The 27,571-nt window shown below is 40.6% G+C and overlaps 2 protein-coding genes and 1 long non-coding RNA gene across 5 annotated transcripts; 1 reads left to right on the top strand and 2 right to left on the bottom strand.

The window, feature by feature from the left end:
• Nucleotides 1-305: 305 nt before the first annotated feature.
• On the bottom strand, nucleotides 306-15,656 carry crym (crystallin mu). 3 transcript variants are annotated; one of them, XM_062964444.1, is made up of 8 exons: nucleotides 15,543-15,656; nucleotides 12,843-12,993; nucleotides 10,839-10,901; nucleotides 9,774-9,875; nucleotides 8,600-8,783; nucleotides 3,681-3,802; nucleotides 2,372-2,456; nucleotides 306-729 (listed from the first exon to the last, which is right to left on the bottom strand). In XM_062964444.1, the coding sequence occupies exons 2-8, from the start codon at nucleotides 12,978-12,980 to the stop codon at nucleotides 665-667; spliced, it is 759 nt and encodes a 252-aa protein (XP_062820514.1). In that variant the 5' UTR covers nucleotides 12,981-12,993; nucleotides 15,543-15,656; the 3' UTR covers nucleotides 306-664. The 3 variants fall into 3 exon arrangements, with proteins under 3 accessions (XP_062820514.1, XP_062820513.1, XP_062820512.1); XM_062964443.1 differs by lacking the exon at nucleotides 15,543-15,656 and adding an exon at nucleotides 14,259-15,316; XM_062964442.1 differs by lacking the exon at nucleotides 15,543-15,656 and adding an exon at nucleotides 13,269-13,970.
• Nucleotides 15,657-15,677: 21 nt separating this feature from the next.
• Nucleotides 15,678-27,431, top strand: LOC100568017 (cytochrome b-c1 complex subunit 2, mitochondrial). The gene is made up of 14 exons (XM_062964438.1): nucleotides 15,678-15,831; nucleotides 18,356-18,448; nucleotides 18,548-18,697; nucleotides 19,455-19,519; nucleotides 19,686-19,742; nucleotides 21,467-21,591; nucleotides 22,468-22,565; nucleotides 22,896-22,953; nucleotides 23,051-23,146; nucleotides 24,564-24,763; nucleotides 25,250-25,330; nucleotides 25,816-25,892; nucleotides 26,468-26,621; nucleotides 27,189-27,431. The coding sequence occupies exons 1-14, from the start codon at nucleotides 15,790-15,792 to the stop codon at nucleotides 27,270-27,272; spliced, it is 1,380 nt and encodes a 459-aa protein (XP_062820508.1). The 5' UTR covers nucleotides 15,678-15,789; the 3' UTR covers nucleotides 27,273-27,431.
• LOC134294231 (uncharacterized) lies at nucleotides 20,277-21,411 on the bottom strand. Its single transcript, XR_010001197.1, has 2 exons — nucleotides 20,880-21,411; nucleotides 20,277-20,807 (listed from the first exon to the last, which is right to left on the bottom strand). It is a non-coding gene; the product is annotated as an uncharacterized LOC134294231 (long non-coding RNA).
• Nucleotides 27,432-27,571: the final 140 nt, after the last annotated feature.

Genomic DNA, 27,571 nt, shown 5'->3' with positions numbered 1-27,571 from the left:
CTGGATAGAGGTGACATTTTGGAAGACAGGTGCATCACAAGCATCACCATTTAAAAATTGTATAGATCAGGCAATATCAACTCCGTTTGCTGTCAAAGCCCAACTTGGTCTAAGTTTTGCTCTAAGGTCAGAACAAGGCATTCTACCATGCGATCAACTATGAGTCCCTTGTTGATCTACTTCCTCATTATTTTATAGGGACAGAAGAAATGTATGGCCATAAATATGTCATCAGTGTGGTGTATTACAAATACCGTACGTTGTCCAGTTATGTTTTGTTTTCAAATAAAGACACAAGCCGATGCTTTCATATTAGAGAATGTTATACTTTCCCAAAGAGACAAAAAATCTATTTACATCACACTAAGTGTAAGTGAAGAGTTAGAAGCATAGCCAAGGAAAACAATAGGATTCCGGTCACAAAAGATAACCCAAAAGTCATATCTATATAATTATTTTAGCCTTAAAAATCCTTCCTATAAAATAGTAGGAATGATAGTGCAATCATAGGCATCTCTACTTGGAAGAAAACGCCACTGAGAACAACATGGTGCTCCCAGTTAAATGTGTATAGGATGGAAGAATAGGGTTTTTTGGGGGGAGAAACACAACCCCAAGTGCTATTTTATTGCTTTGTTGTTCAGGGCAGTCACAGATCTTCATTTCAGGTGGAAGCCGACCAGGAATCGAAGACCAATTTTGCTGCTACTGTATCTTCTATCGCCATGCCTGGAATAAGGGGCAGAATTAATACCACAGCCATTGGTGTGACAAAGCAATATACAGGCAGTCCCTAAGTTACAAAATAGGAAGTGAGAGAAATCTTTCCTGTAGAAGGGAAATCCACTCCTGGAAGAGTTATCATGAGGAAAAGGTGTCTCTACTGAAGTTTTACTGTATATACTCAAATATAAGCCTAGTTTTTCAGCCCTTTCTTAGGACTGAAAAAAAACCTCCTCAGCTTATACTCGGGTGAGGGTCCTAGTGGGCTTTTATTAAGGTCAGCTTATACTCAAGTATATATGGTATATTTATTTTTTTCTCTATTATTGTTATTGTTACATTTATTATTTTACTCTATTAATTATTATTATTACATTTATTATTTTATTCTATTACTTTTACATTTATTTTACTCTATTTTTATTATTATTAAATATTTATTATTTTACTCTATTTCATTTATTATTTTACTGCATTTATTATTATTACATTTATTATTTCACTCTATTATTAAAAGGATACATAAGCACATTTACATTGAAGAAAATGAAAATAATGATTTCATCAGAGTTGAACAGTCATATCTTAAATTACAGTTTGATGTAAAGATTCAAAAATATTTAAACTACTGCCTCAATTAATGTAATTTTATTGGTATCTGGGCTTATACTGGAGTTAATGTTTTCCCAGTTTTTTGTGGTAAAATTAGGTGCCTCGGCTTATATTTGGATTGGCTTATACTTGAGTATATATGGTATCTCAAATTATATTACTTAAAGATAGTGTATAATGGACACCAGACAGAAGAAAGGCAGTTTTGTCCTTTGCCTCAGGCAGCAAAATGTCTTGGGAAACCCTATTTGTGTGCAGGTCAGTGAGAGAGTTTGCAAAACTTACTTTTTGGACAGGTCCCCAAATTCCCTAGCTTGCCTGCTTGTTCCCAATGCAGCTTTCCTGGAGTTTTATCCCATGACCAACTTTAAGTACTGGTGGGGTTGGAGAGGGGGGCTGACCCAGAATGATGGGAGTTGTAGTTCACCCACAATCAACGACATTGTGAACCCCACCAACAATGGATCTGGACCACACTTGGCACACATATCCACCATGACCAACTTTAAGAACTGGCAGAGTTTGGGAGTATTGACCCAGCATGATGGGAGTTGTAGTTTACTCAAATTTTCTAATAGGTCCATTCTTAAAATCCACAACTCAACAATGAATATTTCTTAAGTTTCTCTTTTTAAAATCCCTAACCCGAACTAAGAAGAGTTTGAGCTCTTTTAGAGACAACAATGAAGGAAAAATGAAGTATGTTAACAACCATGTGGCATTTGAACATTAAACACTCATTGCTCAGCCGGAGGACTAGTCAAGTCAGGAAAACAATGACGATCAGCGTTAAAGCAGCATCGAAAGACAGGCAGACAATGATGCATTCATTCATCTCAGCTTCCCCACTGGTGTTAATTGCTTCCATCTTGCGATTTTGAGAAGGAAAGACAAGACAACTCTTTTTATGATACGGGGAAGGAAAGAGCTCTTGCAGGGATGAGGACAATCACTAGCGTTCCCACTGAAGGGGATAAGTGAGCAAGCATTGTCTTGGGCTGTCATCCACACACCCGCCGAAGGGGGTTATTCTTACCCAGGGACTTGAACACGGTTGTTTTCTCACGCAAGGCGGGCTTTGTTCCCAACAAGACCTCGCCCAACTCTGCAGTAATCTCAGCCTGGAAGATAAAGACAAGGCACCGTCGTCTATTCTATTTCCAAGATTCCGGCAGAAGACTATTGACTTGGGGACAAAATAAGGCATTGGTCCCATCCTCATGAAGGAAATCTTCCCTCAGTCCCTAAATGCAGTTGAACATTTAGAAATAAGACCAGGTAAAGGTTTTATCCCTGACATTAAGTTTAGGCATGTCCGACTCTGGTGGTTGGACCTCATTTCCATTTCTAAGCCGAAGAGCTGGCGTTGTTCATAGACACCTCCAAGGTCATGTGGCTGGCATGACTGCATGGAGCAAAGGCAAGAGCCCACTATAACCAGAAATGTAATCTAATAATATAAACTATAAGACAGTATTTCCTATATGCTATTGTCATAGAACATTCAATGTACAGACAAGGATGATAGAGATACAAAATATACTAAATGCTTCAAAAATACGTCTCTAAACCAAAATATAATCAATGTGTTACAAACACGCATACATTCATAGAAAGCAGAACTCTTATATTAAGGGTTTGTGAGTCCAATGAGAACTAGAGTTCATGTTCCACATGGAGGACTGTATAAAGCACAAATTGTAAGTCCAAATCTCTATGTCCAAGTTGGTGAATCCTTTTTTTTTTTTAACCAATGTTTTAAACAAATCCAAGGTTTGTCATCATCCATGACCGGTTTCGACTGTATAGTCTTCCTCAGGTGGTAGTTTATGAAGGTATGGAAAACCTAGAATAGTCAATTTTCCAATGTAACACGTTCTTCGAGTAAATAAATTCAATGTATCAATATCAACAACGGAGTGGACCTACAGGGAATACATATGAGTGGCTAGAAACACTTGTACAGGATAATATATAAGTATAATAAAAGCATTAAAGACAGGAGCATATATACTCACATAAACAATTAGTGATTTATACAGTCCTCCATGTGGAACATGAACTCTGGTTGTCATTGGACTCACATTGGACTCATTGCCTTTGCATTTTGGGGAATCCCTTCTCTGTATTGATCACTGCATGGAGCGCCATTACCTTACCACTGGAGCAGTACCTATTGATCTATTCACATTTGCATGTTTTTGAACTGCTAGGTTGGCAAAAGCTGGGGCTACTAGCGGGAGCTCACCCAGCTCCCCAAATTCGAACCACTGACCTTTCGGTCCGCAAGTTCAGCAGCTCAGTGCTTTAACACGCTGCGCCACCGGGGGGGCCCAATTCCTTACCTCTGATAAAATAACGTCTCCCGATTCACACAGGGCGGCCTCCCTGGAATCCACATACAACATAGCGTTCTTCATGATGTCATCGTCCAGCTCCCGCCAGTCTGGCCTGCTGGCGCCTACGGCTGAAACACAAAGCCCAGCAAAGCAATAAGCACAGAATGGAGAACTTTCCACCATCAAGAGAATTGCTACTACTCCATTTTAAAATCTTTTTTAAAATGTTTATATACTTTTAGGTTTTAATATAGACATTGTGCAGTGGTAATAAATAGCCACTTTGGGTCTCCTTGGCTCCTCCGACACTGCAATATAAAATCCTGATTAGCTGCTTTGAACCAGAATATATGGGAGTGTGGACTCAGATAAGGTAAAGGTTTCCTCTGATGTTAAGCCCAGTCATGTCTGACTCTGGGGGTTGGTGCTCATCTCCATTTCTAAACCGAAGAGCCAGCGTTGTCCGTAGACACCTTCAAGGTCATGTGGCCACTGGCATGACTGCATGGAGCACTGTTAACCTTCCCGCCGGAGCGGTACCTATTGATCTACTCACATTGGCATGTTTTCGAACTGCTAGGTTGGCAGAAGCTGGAGCTAACAGTGGGTGCTCACTCTGTTCCCAGGATTTGAACCTGCAACCTTTCAGTCTGCAAGTTCAGCAGCTCAGTGCTTTAACACACTTCGCTCCCTGTGGACTCAGATAATCCAGTTCAAAGCAGATAATGTGGATTCTCTGCTTTGACCATCTGGATTACATGGCAGTGCAGAAGGGGCCTTTGAGAAAGAGGCAAAATGGGATACAAGCACTATAAATAAATACCGTATATACTTGAGTATAAGCTGAGCTAAATATAAACCGAGGCACCTAATTTTACCACAAAAAATCTGGGAAAACATTGACACCAGTATAAGCCGAGGGTGGTAAATTTCAGAAATAAAAATAGATACCAATAAAATTACATTAATTGAGGCATCAGTAGGTTAAATGTTTTTGAATATTTACATAACGCTCAAATTTAAGAGAAGACTGTCCAACTCTGATCAAATCATTATTCTCATCTTCTTCAATGTAAATGTGCTTATGTATCCTTTTAATAATAATAGAGTAAAATAATACATGTAATAATAATAATAAATACAGGAAAATAATACAAGGAATAATAAATAGAGTAAAATAATAAATGCAATAATAATAATAAGATCAGAGTGAAATAATAAATGTATTATTAATAATAATTAAAATAGAGTAAAATAAATGTAATAGTAGCAGCAATAATAGAGAAAAATAATAAATGTAATAATACCAATAATAATAGAGAAAAATAATAAATGTGCCATATATTCTCGAGTATAAGCTGACCCAAATATAAGCCAAAAAGTCACAGATATTGAATGTAAGTTATCATATGCATGTTTTATTCGTTGACATTCATAATATCATTATTTAGTCTTCATTCTGTGTTAGTGGGTGCCTTTTGGAATATCTATTGTTTTTTGTCTGTTGATATTTATGTAGGAATGAGAATTCAAGGAGAATATAGAGTCTCTGCAACCTAATTGTCCTTTAAAAAAACCTGAAGAAGGGCTTGACTTGAAACAAAGAAGAAAAGAAAAAAACCCGGGACTCTTTGTCGTGCATCCCTTCAAGGACACAACAAACATTTCTTATATCAGAGACTTCCTTCATTTCTACTTACCAACCTCCTCCTCATATGCAAAAAAGAAAAAGAAGATAACTACTTGCAATATACTGTGCAACTATAATATTGCTATAACAAGTCGCAAAGGAATGAACTGAACTCTAACTTTTTTGGTTACTTATGCATATATGAGTAAAAGCTTAACCCTGCACTATATGCTTTAAGCAGTAGAGTGTATTAAACTCAAATTGTTTTGCTGAATTGAACTCTAACTATTGTGTTACTTATGTATATATGAGTAAAAGTTTAACCCTGCATTATATGCTTTAAACAGCAGAGTAATTAAACTCAAACTGCTTTGTTATATGAACACATATTTGTGAGAATTTAATCCTGAAATATCTGTTTTAGAAACACTACACTGCTACGTGTCTATATTTTGGTGGATATATATGCATAATATTACTGTGACTTAACAGAAACAACCTTTGGTTACCTCCAAATATAAGCCAACCAGGATCCTCACCCGAGTATAAGCCAAGGGGGGCTTTTTCAGTCTTTAAAAAAGGGCTGAAAAACTAGGCTTATACTCGAGTATACAGTACTACAATTCCTCCTTCTCCTTGGCACCTTCTACACCAGGCATGGGTGTCATGCAGAGCTCGAAAGAGCTCTCCAAAGTGCTGAAGCTTTTCCCTTAATAGGTTCAACCAGGTATAGGCAAACTTGGGCCCTCCAGGTGTTTTGGACTTCAACTCCTACAATTCCTAGCCTCAGGCTCCTTCAAAACAGTTCAAAACAGATACTTCAGATTATATGGCAGTGTAAATCAAGCCTCAAATCTTTGCTTGGCCTTGCTAACAGTGAAGCAAGGGATTGCATTAAAAATCTATTCTAATGACATTAGGCTCACTGGAGAAGAAGTGGGAGGGAGAAAACTAAGGAGGCGACCTTTTGTGTCTGCTTCACAGCATTGAATGAAGACATGAATTGTCCCTTGATGCTCCAGGCCACTCTTCATCACAAGTGGAGACACGGTGGAGACAAAGCACTTATTAAGGACAAGGAAGGAATGGGGGAGAGAACAGCAGGCAGGGCTGGGGAAATGCGGGGATGGCATTCCTGCATTTGGCCCACTTCCACAAATCCCTGTCAATTTGGTAGAAAAGAAACAGACTGGGCTATCCAAAGAAAAGGGTGGGCAAGATGCAAGAGAGGAAGCAGCAGGGGGTTCCTTTCCATCCATCCATCCATCCACCCCACAAATGCTCCCCAGACATAGATCAGACGGCAGCCTTCATGCTCTATTTACTCTTAGCCGAGACTCAGCCTCTGTCACAATGACTGTGCGGCTGCCCTCTGTTTGTTAGGAAACAGACATCCCTTTGAAAGTTGAAGGACTACCCAGTTGAAGCCCAGTTTAAATGCGGTCACCCATAAGCGGAACGAGAAAGGAGCATCTCATCCTGCCACTATCAGAGTGAGGCTTGTTTCCAAATGCTTGGGGCCGGAATAAATAATAATAATAATAATAATAATAATAATAATAATAATAATAATAATATATGCTGCCAGCATATATATCTCGTTTGCTGTGTCATATTCTGTCTTTGTGTAAACAATAATGTATATACTCGAGTATAAGCCAACTCGAATATAAGCCGAAGCACCTAATTTTACCACAAAAAAAACTGGGAAAACATTGACTCCAGTATAAGCCGAGATACCAATAAAATCACATTAATTGAGGCATCAGTAGTTTACATGTTTTTGAATCTTTACATCAAACTGTAATTTAAGATATGACTGTTCAACTCTGATTAAATCATTATTTTCATCTTCTTCAATGTAAATGTGCTTAAAGGTAAAGGTTTCCCCTGACGTTAAGTCCAGTCATGCCTGACTCTGGGTGCTCATCTCCATTTCTAAGTCGAAGAGCCAGCGTTGTCCGTAGACACCTCCAAGGTCATGTGCATGGAGCGGCATTACCTTCCCGCCGGAGCGGTACCTATTGATCTACTCACATTTGCATGTTTTCGAACTGCTAGGTTGGCAGAAGCTGGAGCTAACAGTGGGCGCTCACTCCGCTCCCGGGATTTGAACCTGGGACCTTTCGGTCTGCAAGTTCAGCAGCTCAGTGCTTTAACACACTTCGCCACCAGGGCTTATGTATGCTTTTAATAATAATAAAGTGAAATAATAAATGTAATAATAAATAGAGTAAAATAATAAATGTATTAATAATAATAAAATAGAGTAAAATAAATGTAAAAGTAACAACAATAATAGAGTAAAATAATAAATATAATAATAATAATTAATAGAGTAAAATAATAAATGTAACAATACCAATAATAATAATAGAGAAAAATAATAAATATACCATATATACTTGATTATAATCTAACCTGAATATAAGCCCACCAGGACCCTCACCCGAGTATAAGCCGAGGAGGTTTTTTTTTAGTCCTAAAAAAGGGCTGAAAAACTAGGCTTATACTCGAGTATATACAGTAATATAAATCATTATTTGTATCCTGCTTTTCTCCCTAAACGGAACCCAAAGCGGCTCACACCATTATATAAAAGACAATACAAAACAATATATATATAGATATAGATATATATGAAACAATAGCTTATCAAAACACATTTACACTAAGAAATAAATAAACACATTTAAAAACATTAGTCTAATACAGTTATTGCAAGCAACTCAGAAAGAAAGACAAGGATCTTAGCGCGAATCTCACAGCTATGGAGAGATGCTCATCATTATGACCAAACTGTCCAAAAATATAACTTTTCCGAGCTTTGCACACAGAATTCTAGAGTTGGAACAGACTCCAAGGATTATCTAGTCCAGTTCTGCCAGGCAGGAAGACACAATCAAAGCACCCCTGACAGATAACCATTCAGCCTCTGCTACAGAGAAGGAGACTAAACTAGGCCCCTTCTACACTGCCATCTAACCCAGATTATCAAAGCAGATAACCCACATTATCTACTTTGAATATATGTCTACACTGCTATATAATCCAATTCAAAGCAGATAATCTGGAATCAGATCCTGTGATATAGGGCAGTTTGGATCCAGACTGTATTTGATTTCTCCTTCCATCCTTCCTTCTCTCCTGTCTCTTCAATACAGACTAATATGGTTGGACACCAAACCTAACAGCAAAAGCAAACAGAATTTATGTTCATGCCATGCTCCCTAGCAAAGTTAGTACCTTGATTTTATTAGCCACCTAGGATAGTCAACAACAGCATCCACTTTACCATTGATGTGGGCTCCAGGTTTCACCCATTCTCCATGTAAAATTGGTTTTGTTGCCATCGTGACAGTTACGATCACATCAGCTCCAGTTGCCGCCTCCTGAGCGGAAGAGCAGACCCGCACTGGCCCAGCAACCGAGTCAGCAAACTTCTGGGCTCTCTCTTCAGTGCGGTTCCAGATCCTCACCTTCAATGAAATTGAGCAGAAAGGCCTTCATCGCTTAGTCATTATCAGTGTGTTAAAATCTTTGCATCCAGGGGGATATCCTGTATGACACGAATCAGACAAGGTCTGGCATTGCCATAGTGAGCAATGCCAGTTATAATTACAGTTATAATGCTATGATGCCACTTTAACTGCCATGACAATAATCTGTAGACCCTGGGATTGTCAGTTAAGGAGTATTTAAATTACTTCCCCAAACAACAAGCCACAGGAAGTGGCCAGTTAAACCACAGTGCAATTATTGTGTAGTACTCTATGTATATTAGATTGTATGCTTTTGACATGGCTGGCTGTTGTGTTGTTATTGTTCTCATGCTTATCTATATTTATAAAAGGGTAATGAAATTTCGGCCTAGGACAAAACAACAAAACTACACATCCCAGAAACACTAAACTTGGCAGCACAACCCCTCATCCATGCCTCTATGTTCATACAACAAAAAGAAAAGAAAAATAAAGTCCTAATTAGAGGGAGAGGAATAATTGTTTTTATCCAATTGCTGCCAGTTAGAAGGCTAAGCTCTGCCCACTTGGTCTCCTAGCAACCCACTCAGCCCAGGGGACAGGCAGAGTTAGGCCTCACTTAGGCCTCTTCCACACTGCCTATAAAATACAGATTATCTGACTTTAACTGGATTATATGGCAGTGTAGACTCAAGGCCCTTCCACACAGCTATATAACCCATTTATAATCTTATATTATCTGCTTTGGACTGGATTATCTTGACTCCACATTGCCATATAATCCACTTCAGTGTGCATTTTATCCAGCTGTGTAGAAGGGGCCTCATACTTCGCCACAGCAACACGTGGCCGGGCACAGCTAGTTTATTATAATTTATTTGCGACATCTATATCCCACCCTTCTCACCCCAAAGAGGACTCAGGGCAGCTTACAAGTTATATGTACATACAATATACAGTTCCTTGACCAAATACTGAGGTTCTTACCTCCTTAAAGGCAAATAATTCAGTGAAGATGTCATAGTGGCTGTAGGCCTGAACTCCAGCGCCTAGGATGCACAATACTTCCGAATTTGCTGGCATTAGAAGCTGAAAACATATCCAGCAGGAAAAAGGGGTTTGGTCAGTGACTTTTTCTAATACACATTGCATCATTACTCTCTTGGACTTCACAACAAACATTTAGGCTGCGTTAGCCTAACTGGAATATGACCATTGAATGGATGAGATTCATTTATGTGTTGGCTTGCCATTTTATATCTTAACATTAAGGACAACTATGAGGAGAAAATCATTCTACAACTGTTGTACTAAATACAGTAGTATTGGATTTGTGTTATATAAAACTATTTATGCTGCTTTGATTTCAATTTGCCCCTTCTACATTGCCATCTAATCCAGATTATCAAAGCAGATAATCCACATTACAGTAGAGTCTCACTTATCCAACATAAACGGGCCGGCAGAACGTTGGATAAGTGAATATGTTGGATAATAAGGAGAGATTAAGGAGAAGCCTATTAATCATCAAATTAGGTTATTATTTTACAAATTAAGCACCAAAACATCATGTTATACAACAAATTTGACAGAAAAAGTAGTTCAATACGCAGTAATGTTATATTGTAATTACTGTATTTACGAATTTAGCACCAAAATATCACGATATATTGAAAACATTGACTACAAAAATGCGTTGGATAATCCAGAACGTTGGATAAGCAAGTGTTGGATAAGTGAGACTTTACTGTATCTGCTTTGAACTGGATTATCTGAGTCTACACTGCCATATAATCCAGTTCAAAGCAGATAATCTGGATTTTATCTGGCAGTGTAGAAGAGACCTAAGGATGGCTCTACACTGCCCTATATTCCAGGATCTGATCCCAGATTATATTTTTGTCCCAGATTATTTGGCAGTGTAGACTCATATAATCCAGTTCAAAGCAGATAATCTGGGATCAGATCCTGGGATATAGGGCAGTGTAGATCCAGCCTTTGTGACATCTTTTCAGTGCATTCAAAAGAGTTTGGCATCATAAAAGCACTCACCTTGGTGGCAATGGCAGAAACAGCAGCCGTCCGCTTGGCTGTGATGACGCTGCCGTCCATGACCTTTTCAAAAGAAGACCATCAAACGGCATGAAAAAAACATGATAAGATACAAGGAAACTGCAAACTTCTTTCCTCCTGTGAACCAGACCTGGCATTTCCTCAGCATTTACTACCAAAGGTTGAGTATCCCTTATCCAAAAAGCTTGGGGTCAGAAGTATATTTTTGGATGTTGGAATATCTGCATTTGTGTATATGTACAGTTGGAACTCCTGGTGGCACAGAGGATTAAACCGCTGAGCTGTTGAACTTGCTGACCAAAAGGTCGTTGGTTTGAATCTGGGGAGTGGGATGAACTCCCGCTGTTAGCCCCAGCTTCTGTCAACCTAGCAGTTCAAAGACATGCAAATGTGAGTAGATCAATAGGTACCATTCCGGCGGGAAGGTAACAACATTCCATGCTGTCATGCCCATGGCCACACGACCTTGGAGGTGTCTATGGACAACGCCGGCAATTTGGCTTAGAAATGGAGATGAGCACCAACGCCCAGAATCGGACACGACTGGACTTAATGTCCGGGGAAAACCTTTACAGTGTTTCCTCACTACTTCGCAGTTCACTTTTCACGGATTCACTGTTTCGTGGCTTTTCAATAAACTCTAAAAGACTATTATAAATCATAAAAAACTGCAATTTACAGCCTAAGGAAGGGAGGAAGGAGAAGCCAAGGGGAGAGAAAAAGAGACGAAGTGGCATCAGGAGGAGAAGGAGGTGATTTATCAACACACAATTGGTTGATAAAGACTTAAAATAGTGTATAACTACTAAAATCTACAGTAGAGTCTCACTTATCCAACATAAACGGGCTGGCAGAATGTTGGATAAGCAAATATGTTGGATAATAAGGAGGGATTAAGGAAAAGCCTATTAAACATCAAATTAGGTTATGATTTTACAAATTAAGCACCCAAACATCATGTTACACAACAAATTTGACAGAAAAAGTAGTTCAGTACGAAATAATGCTATGTAGTAATTACTGTATTTATGAATTTAGCACCAAAATATCACGATTTATTGAAAACATCGACTACAAAAATGCATTGGATAATCCAGAACGTTGGATAAGTGAGGGTTGGATAAGTGAGACTCTACTGTATATATATAAAAGAGTGATAGCATCAGGGCAGCGGACAAGACAACAAAACTACAGGCCACCCAACCTCGAAATTTGACAACACAACCCATCATTCACGGCTCTAGGTTGATACAATAAAAAGAAAAGAAAAATAAAGTCCTAATTACAGGGAGAGGAATAATAGTTTTTATCCAGTTGCTGCCAGTTAGAAGGCTAAACTCCACCCACTTGGTCTTCTAGCAACCCACTCAGCCCAGGGGACAGGCACAGGCCTCACTTAGGCCTCTTCCACAGATTATCAGATTTTAACTGGATTATATGGCAATGTAGACTCAAGGCCCTTCCACACAGCTATATAACCCATTTAGAATCTTATATTATCTGCTTTGAACTGGATTATCTTGACTCCACGCTGCCATATAATCCACTTCAGTGTGCATACTAAACATAAAGACTACCATACAACAGACATTCAATACCACCACTACCTCAACAATTTCTCACCAACACCACCAGACAATGGCACAGCAACGCGTGGCTGGGCACAGCTAGTAATGTATAAATATTAACATAAATATAGTGCCGCTACTTCGTGGATTTTCACTTATTGCAGGTGGTCCTGGAACCTAACCCCAGCGATAAGTGAGGGAACACTGTACCTTTATCTAAAATGGTCTCATTTTGATTCGTTACTCACATTTGCATGTTTTCAAACTGCTAGGTTGGCGGAAGCTGGGGCTAACAGCGGGAGCTCACCCCGCTCCCTGGATTCGAACCGCTGACCTCAGTGCTTTAACATGCTGCGCCACCAGGGGCTCCTTGACCGAAGGCTATCTTAACTGAAAAGTATAAAAGGGGACTTACTGCTCGGAGAGAGCCGTTGCTGGGATCGAACAGGAGCACCGTGGCTTGATGGGACGGCACCGTGGGGTCCTTGGAGTTCTCATAAAAGGTCACCAACTTGGTGGTCAGGGCATCTTCGTTGGCACTGTAGGCGGGCATGACTCCTAAAAAGCTGGCGAGTGGGAAACAGAAGCAGGATGACAAGAACAACAGGAATAGGCAAAGGTGGGCTTTGCAGGTGTTTTGGACTGCAACTCCCACCATTCCTCACAGCCTCAGGCCCTTTCCTTTCCCCCCTCAGCCGCTTAAGCGGGCCTGAGGCTGTGAGGAATGGTGGGAGTTGCAGTCCAAAACACCTGCAAAGCCCACCTTTGCCCATGCCTGACCTGGATTGTATAAGACACTGTAGATGCGACCCACCCACTCACACGCATCCACCCAACTGACCCGCTGTAGTTGCGGATGGGCACCACGGTGCGGACGGGCTGGACCACTCCCCCGGCGCCTCCCTTGGAGAAGTCGGCCAGGGCGGCTTCCAGCGGGGCGAGGAGGAGGCTGGCGCGGGGCAGGGAGGCCTCCACCTCCGCGGCGCCCAGGAAGGACGGGGCCCCGCTCATGGCTGCGCCTCCGAGGGAAGAAAAGGACCCTCCGCCGCCCTCCTTGCCCAGGGAAGGCGCCGCCCTGATTGGCCCACCCGGCAGGGCTGGCGGAGGAGGCAGAGTCCGGCGCCACCTAGCGGGCGCGCTGCTCCCTGGTCAAGTCAATGCTAGACTTGGAAGAGACCCCAAGGGCTACCCAGTCTGGATTCATCAAGCAGTGAAAGAGACTTTGTATGTATTCTTCGACTAATATGTAGACCAGCTTAGGTACCCAGTGTTGCCTGGTTTTGTGTTTTGTAATGGTATTGATTAGTAAAAAAAATAATTGTTAGTATTATGATTGTTGGGATGGTTCTATCACCAGAATGAAACACAAAGCAGTACTTTCTCTGTCCCTCGGGTAGTGAGCACACTTGGATGATTTAGCTCTCCGTAGCAAACCTCTAGTGGCCTTTTGGGGTAACAGCTGGCTCTTTTCCGTGACCCACCAGTGACCCCTTGGGGTAACAGCTGGCTCTTTCCTGTGACCCTCCAGTGACCCCTTGGGGTAACAGCTGGTTCTTTCCCGTGACCCTCCAGTGACCCCTTGGGGTAACAGCTGGCTCTTTCCCACTACCCACCGGTGGCCTTTTGGGGTAACAGCTGACTTTTTCCCAGGACCCTCCAGTGACCTCTGGATAATAGCTGGCTTTTTCCCACTACCCCCCAGTGACCCCTTGGGGTAACAGCTGGCTTTTTCCCACTACCCCCCAGTGACCCCTTGGGGTAACAGCTGGCTTTTTCCCATGACCCTCCAGTGACCCCTTGGGGTAACAGCTGGCTCTTTCCCATGACTCACCGGTGGCCTTTTGGGGTAACAGCTGGCTTTTTCCCAGGACCCTCCAGTGACCTCTGGATAATAGCTGGCTTTTTTCCACTACCCTCCAGTGACCTTTTAGGGTAACAGTTGGCTCTTTCCACAACCCACATACCCACTATGAACAACATTCTTCCTTAGAATAATAGAATCAAGTAGAGACCCCAAGGGCTATTCAGTCCAACCCCATTCTGCCATACAAAAAAAGCACAATCAAAGCACCCTTAACAGATGGCCACCAAATCCAGAGTATTGAACTGCAGTAATTAACCAGGAATTCTGGGAGCTAAAATCCAAAATGTCAGGAAGTTCAAAGTTTGAGAAACACCAACATTGTCAAAGTGTTGTCAAAGGCTTTCATGGCCGGAATCACTGGGCTGCTGTGAGTTTTTCGGGCTATGTTGGCCATGCTCCAGAAGCATTCTCTCCTGAAGTTTCACCCACAGGAAGCAATCAGGGCCAGCCAACACCTCCCAACAAAGAATGCCCCCAGGCAGGAAGCAGTCAGGCTTTGAAGCTGCAAGGCTATTCAATGCTAACCAAGGTGGCCAATTGCAACATTCATACTTGCCTCAAACAGACAAGTGTTCTTTCTCCCACCCTGGACATTATTCCACAGGTATATAAGCCCAGGAGCCCCGGTGGCGAAGTGCGTTTATTTATTTACAGCATTTATATTCCGCCCTTCTCACCCCGAAGGGGACTCAGGGCGGATCACATTACACATATAGGCAAACATTCAATGCCTTTTAACATAGAACAAAGACAAGACAAACATAGGCTCCGAGCGGGCCTCGAACTCATGACCTCCTGGTCAGAGTGATTCATTGCAGCTGTTCTCCAGCCTGCGCCACAGCCCGAGCCTGAAAGGTCCCAGGTTCAAACCCCGGGAGCGGCGTGAGCGGCCGCTATTAGCGCCAGCTCCTGCCAACCTAGCAGTTCGAAAACATGCAAATGTGAGTTGATCAATAGGTACCGCTCCAGCGGGAAGGTAACAGCGCTCCATGCAGTCATGCCAGCCACATGACCTTGGAGGGGTCTACGGACAACGCCGGCTCTTCGGCTTAGAAATGGAGTTCAGCATCAACCCCCAGAGTCGGTCACGACTGGACTTAACGTCAGGGGAAACCTTTACCTTTTTATATAAGTCCCACTTGCCTAGTTCCCAACAGACCGCACAACCTCTGAGAATGCCTGCCATAGATGTGAGCGAACCGTTAGGAGAGAATGCTTCTGGTACATGGCCATACAGCCCGGAAAACTCACAGCAACCTGCATGATTCTTTCCATCAGCTGCGATAGGGAACCGGGCGTGTCTACGAGAAGACAATTTGGGCCGGACTCTTGAATTACATCTGGGCACAAGGCAAGAGAGTGTAGAATCTCTATGATTTAGTGTAAAGAGAGAAGAAGCGCTCTGCGCGGTGGATGCTGGGAATGCCGGAGACTTCCGCTTCCTGCGTAGCCATCTTGGCCTTCTTCCTGAGGGAGGGATCGGTGGTGCCCTGCAGCGATGAGGCCCATCCCGGCGGTGGTGGCGGCGCGGTGCCTCTCGGTGAGCGAGGGAGGCCGGGAGGGGAGCCAGGGGAACGGGGAAGGAGGAGGAGGGTCTTGGGCCTGGGGCGAGCAGGGCGGAGCTCGGGAAGGGAAGGGAAGAGAAGGGACGACCTTGGCTGAGGTGGAGATAGAGGTGGAGGGCAGTCGGGCCTTGCTCCCTCGGGAGTCCTTGGGGCGAGGAAGCAGCACCGCTGTTCTGATTGTTGTTATTGTGCCCTGTCGCATTAGTATTATTGGCCCCTGACACATTATTATTATTATTATTATTATTATTGTTTTTATTGGTCCCTGTCACATTATCATTATTACTATTAGTCCCTGACACATTATTAGTATTATTAGTCCTTGTTTGTTTTGTTTTTGTTGTTATTTCTGGATTTATTTGTTTATTTGCAAAAAGAAATCCATTTGTACAAAAAAGTGGGACTTTGCACAAAGCCAACATTTTTCCTATCTGGAGCAGAATCGTTGACTCTATCCTTTTCTTTTTTTAAAAATAATTTTTATTTACATACATTAACAACAACACAAAAGCAATGAACATTTTAAAAACACATAACCCCCACCAAGGCCTGAACAAGTATCATTTCCTTTACCATAAGATTTATAAGTCAACCAGCCTCCCTAGATTACTAAGAGCAGGCACGGGCCAACTTGGGCCCTTCAGGTGATTTGAACTACAACTCCCACTATTCCCAACAGTCTCAGGCCCTTTCCTTTTCCCCTTCAACCACTTAAGCTGTAGTCCAAAACACCTGAAGGGCCCAAATTGCCCCAGGCCTATATATAGAGATGGGGTGATAATAATAATAATACTATTAATGTATAATTTAATATATAATATTTATAACATATTGTATAAACATATAATATTCATAATATTATATTGTAATACAATATACTAATAATACAATATAATAATATTAATTATATATTATATTTTACATGTAATATTACTAATAATATTACAATATATTGATATAGTACAATATAATAACTTATTGCCAGTATTGTACTATCCTAATAATATAATATTGTATGTAAATTTAATTTGTAAGCCGCTCTGAGTCCCCTTCAGGGTGAGAAGGGCGGCATATAAATGTAGCAAATAAATAAATAAACCATTAAACAAATGTTATATCCAAAATTCCTGACCAACATGATTATATTGTTTTCCTTTTTCACTTTCTAGAACATATTTAATAAAAACTGACCAGTATAAATCAAAATCAGATCTATTAGTTTCCCCCCCGAACACTCTCATTTCCATTGACAATTTATCATTTAAAGCTACATTATTAGTCCTTGTCACATTATTACTATTGGTATTATTATTAGTCCCTGTCACATTAATGGTGCTGAATTGGACAGCCATGCATTCTCTTTCAACTACAGTAGAGCCTCACTTATCCAAGCTAAACGGGCCGGCAGAACCTTGGATAAGCGAATAGGTAAAGGTTTCCCCTGATGTTAAATCTAGTCGTATCCAACTCTAGGGGTTGGTGCTCATCTCCATTTCTAAGCCGAAGAGCCGGCGTTTTCCGTAGACACTTCCAAGGTCATGTGGCCGGCATGACTGCATGGAGCGCCGTTACCTTCCCACTGGAGTGGTACCTATTGATCTACTCACATTTGCATGTTTTCAAACTGCTAGGTTGGCAGGAGCTAGGGCTAACAGCAGGCGCTCATTCCGCTCCTGGGATTTGAACCTGGGACCTTTTGGTCCGCAAGTTCAGCAGCTCAGCGCTGAACACTGTGCCAGCAGGGGCCCTGGATAAGCAAATATCTTGGATAATGAGGGATTAAGGAAAAGCCTATTCAACATCAAATTAGGTTATGATTTTACAAATTAAGCACCAAAACATTATATTATACAACAAATTTGTCAGAAAAAGTAGTTCAATGTTATGTTGTAATTACTGTATTTACGAATTTAGCACCAAAATATCACAATATATTGAAAACATTGACTACAAAAATGCATTGGATAATCCAGAACCTTGAATAAGTGAGTCTTAGATAAGTGAGACTCTACTGTATTATGATTCTGTGGCATTCAGAAATTTGTAATTTGAGAAGCTCTGGAGCTCCTTGAGTCCCCCATGGGGTGAGAAAGGCAGGGTATAAATGAAGTAAATACCTACATTCTAAATGCCTCTCCCTAAAAACTGTTACATTTTTAACAAGAAATGAAACAGAAGTGATCTCAAGGCAGAAATTGTTCAAACAGAAGTTAATATATTATTAAATGTCATTGTTAATTACTGTCAAGTCACCTTTGACTTATGTCCCCATGAGCGAAAGACATCCAAGATATCTTCAGTAACCCTTCCCGGGTCTTGCAAACTCACGGCTGTGACTTTATTGATTGAGTTCATCCATCTTTATTGCTGCCTTTCCTTTTCCTACTACTTCTTATCTTACCAGTATTGTCTTTTCTAGTTAGTCTTGATTTTACTAATGAAAATGAAATCTATTTGGTCAAACCCTTAACTTTTTATTGTTCATGCTCTCTTGTTTAGAGGAGATGGTATTCTCTCAAAGTTGCACCAAAAGCAGAAGCTTCTGCGGCAGCAGAACGAGCAAAAATACAGCTGCACCCTCAAGAGCTTGAGGTTAGTCGAAATCACGTTATGTTTTACTGTTTCTTATAATTAGAAGAGATCAGAGAAGAACAGTGTGATTTTATCTGACATCTCTTCACCTAAATGCAGATCACAAAACTGCCAAATGGCTTGGTGATTGCCTCTTTGGAAAATCATTCTCCAGCTTCAAGAATTGGTGTCTTCATCAAAGCAGGCAGCAGATATGAATCTGGCACCAATTTGGGGACCGCTCATCTGCTCCGTCTTGCATCAAACCTGGTGAGTTTTTCTCTTTTGATTAGGTTAGATTTGGGATGTTGTTTAGAACTAAGACCCTAAAACGAGGAGAGTGTGCAACCCATGGACCACATGCATGATCCAAGTCATGATTTGACCTCTGAAAGAGAAGTGGTCCCCCAAAATATGTTTGTATCCCCCACCTGACTAGCCTCCAATGGTTGTAATTTTCCATTGTAACCCTATCCCACCAGACTTTGGTTCCATAATTGTATTTTTGGTGGCCTCTGATGTAAAAAAAATGGTCACATCCAGTCTGAAACAAAAAAAAGAGTATGACTGTAAAGATTGAAAATTGGGCAGGTGCAGCTTCATTACTTTTCACAGGGGTAGTAAATGTTCAGTAGGAGTGCTATAAACAGAACATTCCTACTACTATGTTAAGCAGAAACAAGTCTATTTCTGACTGCCATTTTTGGGGAGAAGCAATTTCCAATCAAGGTTAAGTCAAAATTATGCCAACCTATGATTACAGACACACAGCTTAGTTTATTTTGATGTCAGAATTGGATAAATATGGTCTGTAATAGAATGATAAGCTCAAAGTTTTGCTACTTGCCCCCCACCCTATTTTTGTACATCTTCTCTAGTAAGAACTCTCCCACTTCTGAGGTAAATAAACCAATGATTTCCAACTTGACTGATGTTCTTTACTGATTCATAGTCACGTTAAAATTATTTAGAAGAAATTTGACATATTAGCAGTTGATGCTTAAAATGTTGGGTTTTTTTCCTGCAGACTACAAAAGGAGCCTCTTCCTTCAAGATAACCCGTGGCATTGAAGCTGTTGGTGGTAGCCTAAGGTCTGTAATTACTTGAGACTTTTGAAGAAAGCTATGGAAATGGGATGTCAGTTAAGGATGATAAAGAAACTATACCTAAAGAGGAAGCTTAACTGCAAATACATGCAGTAGATTGGGTGATAACTCATTCAAATCCTGAAAACATCTTTCTTAAATTCTCCTTTAGTGTGACTTCTACCAGAGAGAACATGGTTTATTCGGTTGAATGTTTGCGTGACTATATGTAAGTATCATGTATAGCAAATCACTTTTCAAGGCATTTTGCAAGCTTTCTAATCCTTGAAGCTACAAAATGTCATTGCACAATAAGATTTTTTCTCCTTCTCTTGAACTGTGCAGTCCTATTTTATTCTCAGAAATTTGACACATATCTGTTTATTAACAAAACAAAAAAAAATAAGAAGTGCTTTCTTTCTTTCTATTTCCTTTTCCTTTTCCCCGAGTACATTCTCAGATTTCCCTGGTCATGGGACAATTGTATGTGTCTACCTTCAAGCAGTTCACACTAAAATGTCCCCGCACATTTGAGTGCTCCCTAGCTACTTTTTTGTACATCTGGAAGAAAGATTTTACTTTTTTTTCTCCTGGCTCCCCATATATGTGTCTTCTATATTTTTATACTATGACTCCCATTGGCCCAAACCAGCATGCTATACACATATTTTAAAAGGTTATATATTTCAGCAGACCATCTTATCCTTGACATATCTTACCATTTAAGGAACACTGATTGTGTCAAAGACAGAACGCCACCAAATAGAGTAAAACTCAGTTTATTGAGGTTACAAAACTGAAAATGCCCGTAGGAAACAAAGGATTAGGCAAACACTTGACTTCAGTGTGAAAAGTAACAAAAACAGCTCCGTTTGAACTAAAAAGGTTCAAAAGAATAAACCGGATTAAACAGGAGTTTAATCCGGATTAAATCAAAAGTGTTTACTTCAGCCTGGCAAGATTAGCAAACAAAAGAGGATTAACAGAGGTCAGAATGAACACAATAAACTGGCAGCAGATTCCTCTCTGCTACTCAAAAGCTACAGATGAGTAAATCAGGCTGTTTACTCCTCCGTGCAACGAGCGAAATCCGGGTCCAGGCACATCAATCAGGGTAACGGCAGTCAGCAGGGTCTCAATCCGGTCCGAGGTCGAAAGCCAAGTGCAGACGTCTAGAATTCCACAAGTCCCACCGATAGCCACAGAAGGGATAATCCGGGGTCGAAGTCAGTCAGTCCAGCGTCAATCCAGAGTAGGTAATTAATGTCCGTCAAAAAGACGACGGAGGTCCAAGCTACACAAGTTGCACAGAAAAACCCCACACAGTACCTCCCGCCGTCTATGCCCAGTGTCCTTAGTAACTTACGTATCCAGCAACGAATCACACCCGTCTTCAGGAAGTTCCCCAACAAGAGCCCAAGCGTTCGTCCAGATTACCTTGCCCAACGCAATTAGACATTGATCCTAAACCCCATTTTATCCCAGTTCAAACTCATCATCGCTGTCAGCTGCCATCCTAATCCCAGGTGCCTCATCATCATCATCCTCATCAGAGCTAAAACACCTTTGACTACGCCCCACAGCATCCCCAGCTGTGGATCCCGCTCCATCCCTCCAGCCCGTCCATGGGTCTGATCCTGCAACCCGCCAATCGCCTCCCATGCTTTCATTACCGGGGACACCCAAATCCTCCCTCACACGAGTCCACTCCATGTCATCCTCCTCCGAGCTGACCATTTCTTCCTCCATTCCCTCGGTAAAACCCTCAAAAGAGTCCTCATCTGTTGGTTCTGCAAATAAGTCCCGGAGCCGTTTCCTTTCACGCTCCTCAAAAGAGTCTGACTCACGAGGAGTCTTACGACCCCGTCTCCTAGTATCGGAGCCAGAAGGCTCAACCATAACAGATTGTTTTGAGTCTTCTTAAATATATATCACTTTTCTTAATTTATTCAGTGATACTGTCCTGGAATACCTAATAAATGTTACTACGGCTCCAGAATTCAGGCGCTGGGAAGTAGCTGATGTGAATCCCCGCTTAAGAATTGACAAGGCAATTGCCTTTCAAAACCCGCAAGTTGGTAAGTGTTCCTAAACTGCTAGACTCCCAACAATAATTTTTGTGAACAAAGATAAAGAAGCTTTTTTCTGTTCGAGGTTATATTGGGCAGAGGTCAAATGTGTGACGTCGCCTTTCTCTTTATCCAAGCTTTTTTCTATCTCCTTCCTTCTTGGTGGAGGAAGGGGCAGATTGCCCTTGCCAGAAGTGGTTTCTTCCAGGGAGATTTTAAAAATGGGCTTCATATCTGCTTTTTTGTTTAATAGGAACTAGTTTTGTGTCAATAGCATCATAGTCTTTCTCTGATAGTACTAGTGAAACTAACAAAATAAACCCTGTGAACAACCTCTAGTACTAATTTTTTATTTTTAGAAATTTGAAGTTATTTTCCATTAAGGATGTTTAATTTGGTATTTCTGATGCGTCCCATAAGAAGGTGGGGCTATGGACTTGGACAGCATTCCTATGTGCCAAGTAGAGTTTCAGGAGCAGCTTTTGAAAAGAAACCTGTTTTTCAAAGAAACTACTTTTGTGGACTATGAAATTTCCTTAGCCCTTTAATTGCTAAACAGTTTCTATGGGCTAAAGGACGATTCTAGATATTTCTTACACCAGCGTTCATTAATTCCAAATGTTGCTGGGATTCAATTCCCACTATCTCTTGACATTATAGGACATGAGAATTTTAGTCCAACAATATTTTGTGGGCTATTGCACACCCCTGCTTTAGAATAAACTGGACAGCAAACACTGGTGCTCTTTTTTCAGTAAATCACATGGTCCATTTGTGCAAGGATATTACTTTATTGTTCAAGGCAAGCTCTGTATAGACAGTTTTGGTATGAGTACCTTTGGGTCATTTCTGTGGTATAGCAAAAGCCCTTTATTTTATGTTCAGGTGTCCTTGAAAATTTGCATGCAGCAGCTTATCGGAACGCCCTTTCCAATTCCTTATACTGTCCAGACTATATGGTTGGGAAGATTACATCCGAACAGGTACATCTGAATATTGCTCTGGTCCTAAGATGTTATAGTCAAACTTGTGTCTGTAAACTGCCCTGAGTCCCTTCGGGGAGAAAGGGCAGTCTAGAAATAAAGTTTATTATTATTATTATTATTATTATTATTATTATTATTATTATTATTATTATTATATACTTAACCTTTAAGTTCACATGCAACATGTTGAAGAACTGGGAGTAAGGCCCCATGGGGAGGCATCTGGTAAAAATAAAGGTGTATCTTTGATGTGAGCCTGCAGGACTCTTCTCACATTTCTACTCTTTGGATAAAATATTAAAATGTGTATTCCTGTCTCCATCATAGCTGCACCAGTTTGTACAGAACAACTTTACAAGTGCCCGAATGGCTCTGGTGGGACTAGGTACGTCAGCTGTCCTCTGCGTCTTAAAGCTGTGCTGCATTCTTTTAAATAGAGAAAAGTCCTGCATTGTTCTGTCTGACTCAGGCATTTCTTACAGGCGTCAGCCACTCTGACTTGAAACAAGTGGGAGAACAGTTTTTAAATATTCGCAGTGGAGCTGGCTTAGCTGGCGAGAAGGCCAAGTATCGTGGAGGTAAATGCATTTCACTGAGTTCTTCCATGCTAATAGTATATTGTTAATAAATTATGCTGATGAATAAGTTTGTCCTACAAACCAACCTCTTGCTGTGAAACCATCTGTTGGCTTGCAACCTTGCACTGCCGCCCTGCAGTTATTGTATTTTGTTTAACTCTGTATGAACAGATAGCTTTTTCATGTCCCTTAATGTATACTAGGTTTATATTTATAAAAGGTTACAATTCCATTTTTTCCCAATATGTTTGTCTTAACCCACATTCTCTGGCAAGGAATTAGTAGTGATGTCTAGTCTTTAGAGAAACATAAAATGTCATATCTTAAGTCATTCTCTGGATTAGTAATAGGCAGTGTGGCCAACCAAATGATGATGAATTGCAAGTTTGATCTGTTCTAGCCAAGATATCCGGTAATGAGTGACAATAGGAGTTGGAGTTTAACACCATTTGGAAGGACATATGGTCCTCTCCCCCTAATCTAGATCATCCAGTTTAATTGACAGCTGTACCCCAGAATTGGAGGGAGATCCTTTATGTCACTCGCCTGATAATGCTAACTGAAGCTACCAGGATAGAAGCAGGCTGAACTCAACGTCCCTTGTAGTCCGTTCCAACTCTATGATTCTGTGCACCTTCTTCAAGGACAGCACATCCTCTGCTACTGAACTAAGAATCCTGTGTGTCCTCCCACCCACCCCACCATCACAATAATCTTTTGGTGGAATAAACAATGGAACTTGACCCTCAATCATTTTTATGGCTATTCAAAATTTTAATCAAGCTGGAGTAGGTTCAAATCAAAGGGTCCCCATTGCTACATCATGCTGGTCTGTGGGCCCTGATTTGCTGTCCCAGACAAGTGCCAAATTACAGCTGTGTTCTCATTTTAAGGAATCAAGTAGAACAGCTTTTCTTGGCTGCTTTGAAAATCCTGCTCAACATGTTTTGTCAGTGTTTTGGGTCTTAAGGTCCTGTTGGGCTCTAAACTCTGTGCTCACCATACTTCATGGCAAAGGAGTTCACTACGGGCTGAAAGTGTAATTGGATAATTCCAAGAAATTGCGTTATACCATAAATGCAGGTTTTACCAACTATTTCCAGAGAATTCTGCTGTTTTTGAAAACAAGGTGAGGGATCTTCACTTACTAAATTGGCAACTTTAGGCAAATTTCCCCAAAAGTAAACATGTCTACCACCATTGAGCTCTACAGCTTGGGAGTTATTTTTTTAAAGGAAGCACTTACTGGCTGATAGGCAAATATACAGCACGCACAGTACAATGTCCACCATAGCCCTTTCCAACACACATAGTTTCCTAGGCAGATTCATAGTGGATTCTCAGCTCACCAATTTTAGTAGTAATGTTGATGCACAGTACTTTGACTAGTTGATAAAACATCTTATCTTTTGTGAAGGTGAAATCCGAGAGCAGAATGACCAGAGCCTTGTTCACGCTGCTGTTGTAGCAGAAGGAGCTGCCACAGGAAGTGCCGAGGCAAACGCATTCAGTGTCCTTCAACATATTCTTGGGGCAGGGCCTCTTATTAAGAGAGGAAGCAGAGTTACTAGTAAACTTACCCAGGCCATTTCAAAGGCATCTTCCTTGCCATTTGATGTAAGTACTTGGGCTTGTTTTTATTATTTTACCAAGGCAAGAAGAGGGAAGAGAGAAATAATATATCATGTATATTTTTGGAAGGATTTTGTGTACCGTTTTTGTGCAAAACACACAGGGAAGATAGCATTTCTTGCACAGATCCCTCTCTAATGAATGGGAGTTGTATTTGCTGCAAGTTCTCAGTGGACTGTGACCTTGGGTTCTGACAGTGTTGTCACATCTAAATATTTGATCCTTATGCAAAAATCAGTTAGTAGATATTCTAAAAATATTTTAATAATATTTGAACTTATTTACACATCATAAATCCAAAACTATTTATTTAGTTCAGATGTATTTCTAGAGAATACAAATAAATTATTACACAGTTTAAAATATAGTTATTGGCAAGAGTTCCATAACCAAAGAAAGAAAGAAAAATAAAAAAATTCTGGTCTGTGTCAATTCCAGCAGCTTTAAGTAACAAAATTACTTATTTTGCAGGCAGCAGCATTTAATGTGAATTATGCCGATTCTGGACTCTTTGGGATTTATACCATTTCTCAGGCTTCTGTTGCTGGAGAGGTATGTCATTGTTTAATCAAGTTACCTAGAAATTTATTCAACCTGCAAGTTTTGATGAGAATAAATTTCTTCTGCTTTACGGAGTTGAATAAATAAATGATGTGTTTCTGGCAGTAGTGTTCTGATTCCAGGAAGGATATCCTAAAAATAACAACGATGAACTTTTACTTAGCATAGAGAGATGGATTCACTCCTGTCAGAAATCTCACATGAAACTTTGGTGATTATAGCTGTAGGAACAAGTAGATCTAATTGGGAAAGGAGTATACATTGTTAATTGAATACATGTTTTACATACAGGTTAAGTCCTTAATATCTCCTTCCAGTTACCTCTAGAATCTACAAAATTCACACAAGAAGCCTTTTAATACATGATAGTATCTTTTGTATTTAGCAAAATGTGTGTTTGGCACCTAGGCGTGGACAGGACAACTCAAACTGCTGCAGACAGAAATATTTTTTTTTTTTTGTATTTTGGGACCAAGGTAATCAAAGCTGCAGTAGGCCAGGCAAAGGCTATTTCCCAGGGTGGACTGACTGATGCAGAAGTCACAAGAGCCAAGTAAGTTGTCTTCCCAAAGCTATTTTGGTGATGGAAGTGTGCTCAAAATCCAGAAATGTTGCATGAATTATAATTGTCTCATTTGAGTCAAACACTTAACTTTTCATAAAACCAGGCTACATTTTCTGATTCATGAACGAAAAGGGATATAATTTCTTATCTTGCAATTTGTGGCAATCTGTTGAATAGAAACAAAATTAATTTGGCGATTAGGAACACCTCCCTTCTCAATAGGTTCTGAGAGATGTCGAGAAACCACCAGAGCCAAAAGGCAGCCTCATTTCTGCTTTGCTTGCCACACAAATTCTGACTGAGTGGCTCAAAACCACAATAGCCTCTTACTATATTCCTGTCAGGAGCAGTTGTTTGCATACAGGGATGGTTTTTCTTTATATGTAGCTAGTCTCGGATTGGCGGCTGCTTCTAATCTGCAATTCTGATTTTTAAAAAAATCACTGGTTACCTATTAGATATAGCACATTTTTCCTTTCAAAAAGAGCTTAGAAATGTCCATGATACTTATGAAGGAGGAGATATTGCTGAACTCACCTTTGTTTTTCACAAACCTTTGACAGAAACCAGCTGAAGGCCGCTTTCTTGATGTCTGTTGAGTCTTCAGAAGGTTTGCTTGATGAAATTGGCTCCCAGGCCCTTGCCTCTGGGACATATGCTTCACCAGCCACTATAGTTGAGAAGATTGATGCTGTGACCACCGCCGACATTGTGAATGTAAGCCATGTGCCAGTAACTAATGTTATAGCATGATCAGCTACTGTACTGAATAGAATTCTGTCTCTGAATTTAGAGAATGGAGAAGTGGGAGCCGTTCAATGCTACTGACAAAATAAGTTACCTACTTTTTTGTGTCCTCACAATGTTGGAGCTTTGCTTCTTATGCTTCTAGTTTGAGAAGGAATATGTGTTGTGCTCAGAGTTTTCTGTGTAGTGGCTCCTAGACTGTGGAGTCCTCTACTCAAATTATTTGTCAAGTGCATATGCTGTTAATTTGGGGGCATTAAGTGTGAAAGTATTTTCCCATGTTTTGGGTGCTCACAGTCCTCGAAGAGTGGCTTTGCGTCTCATTTTTATAATTGTTCATTTGGAGGCCTAGATCTGGTAGAAATATGAGAAGATTTTGATTTTATTTTGAATTGATTTCATGCCCCAAAATTATTCTAACTAGAAACAACACAATTTATTGAATGTTTAGGATTAGAGATATTTTTGTAATGCGTTTCTTGCGCTTCATTGAATGTTAACATTTCCTCATATGCAATTTTTCTGCTTGATTTTCAGGCTGCAAAGAAATTTGCTAGTGGAAAGAAGTCAATGGCAGCTAGCGGGGACTTGGCACATACTCCTTTTGTTGACGAGTTGTAAGAATTAAATCATGGGGAATAACTTCAAAACAAACTCGGTTCTAAGGCAGTTGCATTGACACCTGTTATCATCTTGCATTATTATTTATAAGTTCCTAGCGCTTTGGATCTCTCAGTGCGCACAGGTGGAATAAAGTTCAGAACTCATATTCCTACAGGATTCCTAGCAGCTCTGTGTCTTCTGTATCCATTGTGGTCTGTTGTAGTTATGTGCCCTCAAGTTGATTCCGGCTTATAGCAACCTTTATTCAGAGATCTGCCATTGGTTTTCTCTGAGGCTCAGAGAATGTGACTTGTCCA

The sequence above is a fragment of the Anolis carolinensis genome, unplaced genomic scaffold (assembly GCF_035594765.1).
Source record: "Anolis carolinensis isolate JA03-04 unplaced genomic scaffold, rAnoCar3.1.pri scaffold_13, whole genome shotgun sequence".
In the NCBI taxonomy this organism is placed as follows: domain Eukaryota; kingdom Metazoa; phylum Chordata; class Lepidosauria; order Squamata; family Dactyloidae; genus Anolis; species Anolis carolinensis.
This window is presented reverse-complemented; position numbering and strand designations above follow the sequence as displayed.

Coding starts and splice junctions, on each gene's coding strand:
- LOC100568017 (XM_062964438.1), top strand. CDS start 15,790: ATGAGGCCCATCCCGGCGGTGGTGGCGGCGCGGTGCCTCTCG. Junction 25,893..26,467: donor GCAGAAGTCACAAGAGCCAA/GTAAGTTGTCTT, acceptor AACCTTTGACAG/AAACCAGCTGAAGGCCGCTT. Junction 26,622..27,188: donor CCACCGCCGACATTGTGAAT/GTAAGCCATGTG, acceptor CTTGATTTTCAG/GCTGCAAAGAAATTTGCTAG.
- crym (XM_062964442.1), bottom strand. CDS start 13,438: ATGAGCGGGGCCCCGTCCTTCCTGGGCGCCGCGGAGGTGGAGGCCTCC. Junction 12,994..13,268: donor CCCATCCGCAACTACAGCGG/GTCAGTTGGGTG, acceptor CCCACTCGCCAG/CTTTTTAGGAGTCATGCCCG. Junction 2,457..3,680: donor GAGACGTTATTTTATCAGAG/GTAAGGAATTGG, acceptor TTTATCTTCCAG/GCTGAGATTACTGCAGAGTT.